The 6,000-nt window shown below is 41.6% G+C and overlaps 1 protein-coding gene across 6 annotated transcripts in view; it reads right to left on the bottom strand.

Annotated features, from left to right (window-relative positions):
• Positions 1-211: 211 nt before the first annotated feature.
• LRRC8D (leucine rich repeat containing 8 VRAC subunit D) overlaps positions 212-6,000 on the bottom strand; it is a 110,856-nt gene continuing 105,067 nt past the window's right edge. For all 6 annotated transcript variants that reach the window (XM_036026391.1, XM_028514037.2, XM_028514036.2 and 3 more), the window contains one exon: positions 212-4,575. In XM_036026391.1, coding sequence (XP_035882284.1) covers positions 1,997-4,573 — 2,577 coding nt within the window. In that variant the 5' untranslated portion in view covers positions 4,574-4,575 and the 3' untranslated portion in view covers positions 212-1,996. The remainder of the gene's footprint in view (positions 4,576-6,000) is intronic.

Below are 6,000 nucleotides of genomic sequence, written 5' to 3'. Positions count from 1 at the left end.
GGCACCCTTCTAAAAATGCTGTACCGGTTTCTGGTAGTGGCATTATTACTAAGCAGGACGAAGAGTGTCCTATGCTGCTGGGGGGAGGGCAACATCCAGGAGCGTTTATAGGCAGAGTCTGTAACTGCAAAACTTCCTTCCCTGAAGGTCCTCTGTAAGTCTGACCCCATCCCAGCCATTACTCATTCACAGATTCTGTACACCTTCTGTATTACAGTTGTGACACATCATTTTTTTTTCATCTCCCCAGTTTGCTATAGAGCGCCACATAGCCAAGTGGAATCCGCAGTTGCTTGAAGTGCAGAGGCACATAGTAGGTGCACAATCACTGCCAGTCATTATATTAATGAATGCTGATAGAAATGGAAGATATACACATCGGAGAATTTGCTTATACCCCAATTTGCCCTTCTGATTTTCTAAACATGGGCTTTTCTAATCCTTTCCTTGACCTCAAATCTTTTAGGAGGAGAGAGAGTGGCCAGGATGCTGGAGCTGGGGTCAGCTCCTAACTGAGCCACAGTGGCTGCAGGCTTTTTGACTGGAGATAATCCTCCAAGTACTTACAAGCTGTAGAGCAGGCAAAGGTTCACTGCCACTTGCAACAGGCCAGTACCCCCAGAGTTCAGTTCTCAGGAAGAAAAGCAAGGATGTGAGTTCATCTTTTCATATTCTCTGAAAAATCCTTCAAGCCATAATAAGGTGTGGCAAGAGAATGTCCAGTGTTTCATTCAGTGAACCGAGCCTTGCATAGAGAGGATACTATTGTACTTTGTCATCCAGAGTGCCAAACACGTTGCTTCTCTTGGAAAAACAATCCCATAGAAAGGCGTATGAAATACTTGCCAGCCAATATCTAAACAGGTGGCAGAAAATGTTCTAATTTTCTGAGATGGAATTAGACACTCTGTAAGTTAGATAAAGAAGGAAAACTATCATCTAAAATGGACATCCTGCCAGCATTTCCCTGGACGTGACCCCTCCTACTGCAGACAGAGGAAATACAGCCTGTCACGAAAATGAACAGGGAAAGTTAGGAGTTTTCCAATGAACTGCAAGTCCTTCCTGCCCCCTCCCCAGCAGTGAAAACAGGGCAGGAAATTAAATAATACTTGCTTTGATTTTGTGTTATCTTTCAAAAGGTGATAGTGGAAGGTGGTTAATCATTAAGCCATTAAAAAATTTATGTTGGTTGTAATCAGATACGTTTATTTTTTAAAAACATTTTCTATTTATTGGTAACCCTAGATTATTAGTAGAAAAATGCACCATATAATCATAACTCCAGATGATGGAAAAACAGCTGTTATTAAAAGGAATGCTATTTTCTATTATTTTTGTCGTTATTTATTCTTTAAAAACAAACAAAAACCCCAACAAACTATACGCCTTTACTGCATTTTAGACCTTTAAGAGTGTAAAATCTATAAACTGGGATTCTCAAAGGAGCAGTACCAGTCAAATATTATAAGAAGTGCTTATTTGAGGTGCTTTAAATTAAAACAGGAAAAAAATCAATATTTCAGCAAATCTAAATTTACAAGTTTAGACCTGATGATGTGTCTGTCTTTAGTGGTCTGGGTTAAAGTGACATTGCACCAATTAAGCAAAGTAAATCAAGACACCTCAAAAAAGGTGATATAGTAAGAAAATGTCAATTTAATCATTTACTTTAGCAGGCAAGCAATTTGTAAACATTCAGTAGCGGCAGCATCCAAGTTACAAACAATTTAAAAAGAAACCAAGATTAGTGATTATAATTTTTGCTTCCCTTTCCCCAAAAAGAAAAAAAAAGATTTGGAAATGAATGACTTAAAACACTACAAACATTGAACATTCAGTTATGTCTTCTATCAGCCTTCTATGCATCCTCTCTGTGTTTTATTTTTAAAGATGTGTCTACTCCTAAAACGCATTATTTTGCAATAACTTGTACGTGAGCTCTTGCAATCTAGGAAGCTGTTCTGGCACATGGATGTGCACGGATTATCTCAGTTTAAATCCCATTTGCAAAGGGAACATTTATGTCTTGATTCAATGCTTCTTTGACTTCGAGTGGCAGGGTGTCAAAAAGGTGATCTTCCACAACAAGACCGCTTTTCTTGAGCAGGCGACACTGGCCCAGCTGGGCTGGCAGGCGGTCCAAGCAGTTGCCCTTCAGCTCCAGCTGGGTAAGCTGGGAGAGCTGACCAATTTTGTCTGGGAGGGAGGAGATGCAGTTTTGCCCCAGATTCAAAGTCCTCAACTTAACGCATTTAAACAATTGTTTTGGCAGAATGTCTACTTTGTTCCCAGTGATATGCAAATGCTGCAGGTTCTGAAGCAATCCTATTTCTATTGGAATCATTGAAATGTTGTTGTAGCTTACATCTAAGCATCTGAGTTTCTGTAAACTAAACACTGCCACTGGTAAGGATTCGAGCTTGTTGTTGGAGAAATAAAGTGACTCCAAGTTTTTGACGTGGGTAATGGAGGGAGGAATGGTAACGATTTTATTATGCCATAATTTTAAACAAGTGAGTCGTTTTAAATGCTGGAAACTAATGATTTCTTCAATTGTGCGTATGTTGTTTGATTTTAAATCCAGTTCCTGTAAGTTGGAGAGGCTGAAAATTGCATGTGGAATTCTCTCTAGCTCACAGTTCTGGAGCTCGAGCTCGGCGACATTCATCATTTTCTTAAGGCTGTTCAGTACCAAGAGTTTAGTGCCGTCATTATGAATGACTAACTTTGTCAGATGTGGAGCCACATCTGTAATGTTGGAGGGGACTTTGGTCAAATTGCTCTTCACGTGGAGAATCTTAAGGTGCCGCAACTCTCGGAGAGATTCAAGTCCTATCATCTTATTGTTTTCAGAGTTCAAATTGCCTATCAAGTACAGCTCTCGAAGGTTTTTGAGCAAATAGACCCAGGCAGGAATTTCAGCCACATCGGTGAACTTCACGTGAAGGCATCTCAAGTGATCTCGGAGAAAGCTAAAAGCAGTCTGTTCAACTTTTGCAGGGCAGTGGCAGAGGTGAAGCTCTTGGAGATTAGTCATCTGAGAAATCTTAGCAGGAATTTTAGCTTCTGGAATCAGTTCAAGTTTTAGCACATCCAGGTCTGTGAGGTCAAAGACAGCATCGGGCACACCCGAGAGCATGAACAGATGCAGTTCCTGCTTGTCCTGGGTGTTGCGTGACACGTGCTGCCTGAGTTTTTCAAATGTCCACTCATGGTTCAAACTAATTTCCCTAAGTTTATTTTCACTGACTTCTGACAAAAACACACCAAAACGCTTGGAATATAGCTGGTCATACTGGTCTACCATGTGTAGAAGGAACGCAAAATCGTTTTTGACGTCTGGAATGTCACTGAAACTGCTCTCTTCTCTGACCTTTTCAAAAGAATATTCCTTCAAAGGTATCCTGAACAACCAGAAGAGAGTGTAGAGGCAGATAAAACCGTACACGCAAATAATGGATATGTAACTGATGAGAAGCTTTTTCAGCATATAAGCCATGTTGTGGGTGCACTCAAACACTTCATAACCGGTCAGGTGCTCGACTTTTGGCTTACAGACATGTTCAAAGCTGATTGCGTTGACGAAGTTTGCAGTATAGCAGAGGATAAAAATGAACTTGGCAGTTTTGACAACTGTTTGGACCACATAGAGTTTATAGATTAAGTCACTGTCTTCCACATGGGCACGGAACTTCCTCACTTTCTCAAACAGGGCTTTGGCCTGTTCTCCGTCCTTTTTATCCAGGATGGTCATGCTGGGGACTTCAACCACGGGCTTCTCAGCTGAAAATTTAAAGCCACTTTTGTTGATCATTGGGGTACTGGCACTGGGGCTCCCTTCATCACTGCTGGTAGACACGTGCTTTGGTAGAGTCTGGGCACCTGTTATTCTCTGCTTGTTTTCCTCCGAGTCTTCACACGCTGTCTCAGACAACGCTTTCGTAGTCCAAGGAGATTCGAAGCACTTTCCTAATATTGAAACGAAATGTTCTACTTTTGAGCATGTTTTGGGATATTTGAACCAAAAGTTGCTACTGACCATAAGAATAATAGTATGTATAAGAGCAAGGTATGGAAAGTACTTAGAATACCACGGAAGGGCCAGATGGTAACACATCTGATTAATAAATACATATTGCTGAAAATCCAAGTTTGTTTTTCGGCCTGTTGGATCCTTCTTCTCTTTCTTTGCCTCCTGATTTGTAACTGTGGAATCTGGGTGAGGATATGTGGCTCTGAGAGGTATGTCGGGTGTCACAGCAGATGTGTCAAAGGAAATGTCATTTGTCGCCTGCCCATGTTGATCTTGGTCAGTGGCTGCCTCCATCTTCGGGATGTTGGTGGTAACGTCGGCATTTCCTGGTGGTGTGTGTGCCTTTGAATTTACAGGAGATGGCAATACTGGCAAGCAGACCACCTGATCTTTGGTAAGTTGCATGGTTCCTGCAAAGATGGCTACCATCAGCATAATGACAGCCAGGTAATCCATAAACACGTCCCACCATGGCTTCAGGATCCGGTAAGTTGGCTGGATGTCATTAAGTGAAGCAACTTCCGCAAGGGTAAACATTCCTAGAAAACAAGCAAACGAAAGACATGATTACAGAGATATAAGTGAAAGCATGAAATGTTTAGGAAAAAACCTTTATGTGTTCCAAATTAAGTTTTCTTATCCTTTTATCCAAGACAGGTATGGTAGAAAAAAACTGACTAAAAGGAACACCACTGAGAAAAGTGGTGATTTCTTATAGTAGCTTTTTTTTTCCTCCTAGCCCAAGAGGAGAAAAAAAATGGGTGGGAAATAGACTACCTTTAAGGTAAGAAATAATGGTAGTCTTCACCAGGTCTATGGTGGTTAGAGTAGAAAGCAGGAAGTAGAAATTTGAGAGCTACCTTTTTTAGGAGACAGAATTAGAAGACCTGTAACTTACTGGACCTCAAAGAGGGATATGAGAACAGGATGGTGTCTGTTGTGGACTGGACTGATCTAAGGTTGAGACAGAAGTTTTGAGGTAGAGGGGCGGGATGACTTCCATTTTGTACAAGCCAAGATTGAAGAGTCTGCCACAAACTCTGCACAGCCCAGGTCGCAGCCCCGGACCTGCCACTTAGAAATGGTGTGATTCTCCAAGTCTGGTATTTTTCATCTGTAGCATGGGGATGATGACTTCTAAAAGGGTTGTTGGAAAGCTTAAATTAAGACATGATTGTAAAGCTCTAAGTACATCATATGGCCACAGGTACTTGTTAGCTCTTTGTGTTAGCTCTCACCACTGTGGTGGAAATGCCCCACAGATGGGTGAAATTAAGGGTCTAGAGTATAAGAGGAGTCTTAGTCTAAATATTTGACATTTACCCATACAGGTAGCTCAAACTCTGGCCTCTGATGTAGCGCTGATGGAAAACGGTGAATGAGAAGAGGGCCAAAGACACCGGTGGGCATGGCTTGATCAGTGATGATAGTAAGTTAGAACTAATGAGACCTTTGATTCCTGCCAAAACTGATGACCCCAGCTTTGAAGAGAATCCTGGTGCTAGGACACTAAAAATGTGGGCGCCATTCACCAACAGCTGGCAGCTTCACTGCCCTGAAACTACTTGTAACACAGCGCAAGGGCAGTCACTCTGAAACTAACCAAGAAAAACACAATGCCTACAGTGTCAAGTAAAGGGAATGGGCTTCTGTCATCATGGGTGGGAAACTAATGTAATCCTCCTGAATGAGGACATTTCAGCTTCCTGAAAAGCAACAGTACCACATTCTGTTCTCTTAGGAGGTTCTCAGGTTCCAATAATCATATATAAAATGATTGATAAAACTAACAAAAAACAAAGAGATAAAAAGCAAGGAGCGTGCCTAAGGTTCTGGCAAAGTGTTTTTTAAATAAAGGCTGCAAGACAGGTTTCTATCTCTGTGTGCAACAGTTGCCCTGAGTGCCATGTTGAAGATTCTGGGGCTGATTCTGGCTTCGGTGGGAAGCAGGACTGTGACTGACT

This window comes from Phyllostomus discolor, chromosome 5 (assembly GCF_004126475.2).
Source record: "Phyllostomus discolor isolate MPI-MPIP mPhyDis1 chromosome 5, mPhyDis1.pri.v3, whole genome shotgun sequence".
Lineage (NCBI taxonomy): Eukaryota > Metazoa > Chordata > Mammalia > Chiroptera > Phyllostomidae > Phyllostomus > Phyllostomus discolor.
The sequence above is the reverse complement of the archived record's forward strand: the minus strand, read 5'-3'. Positions and strand labels throughout refer to the sequence as shown.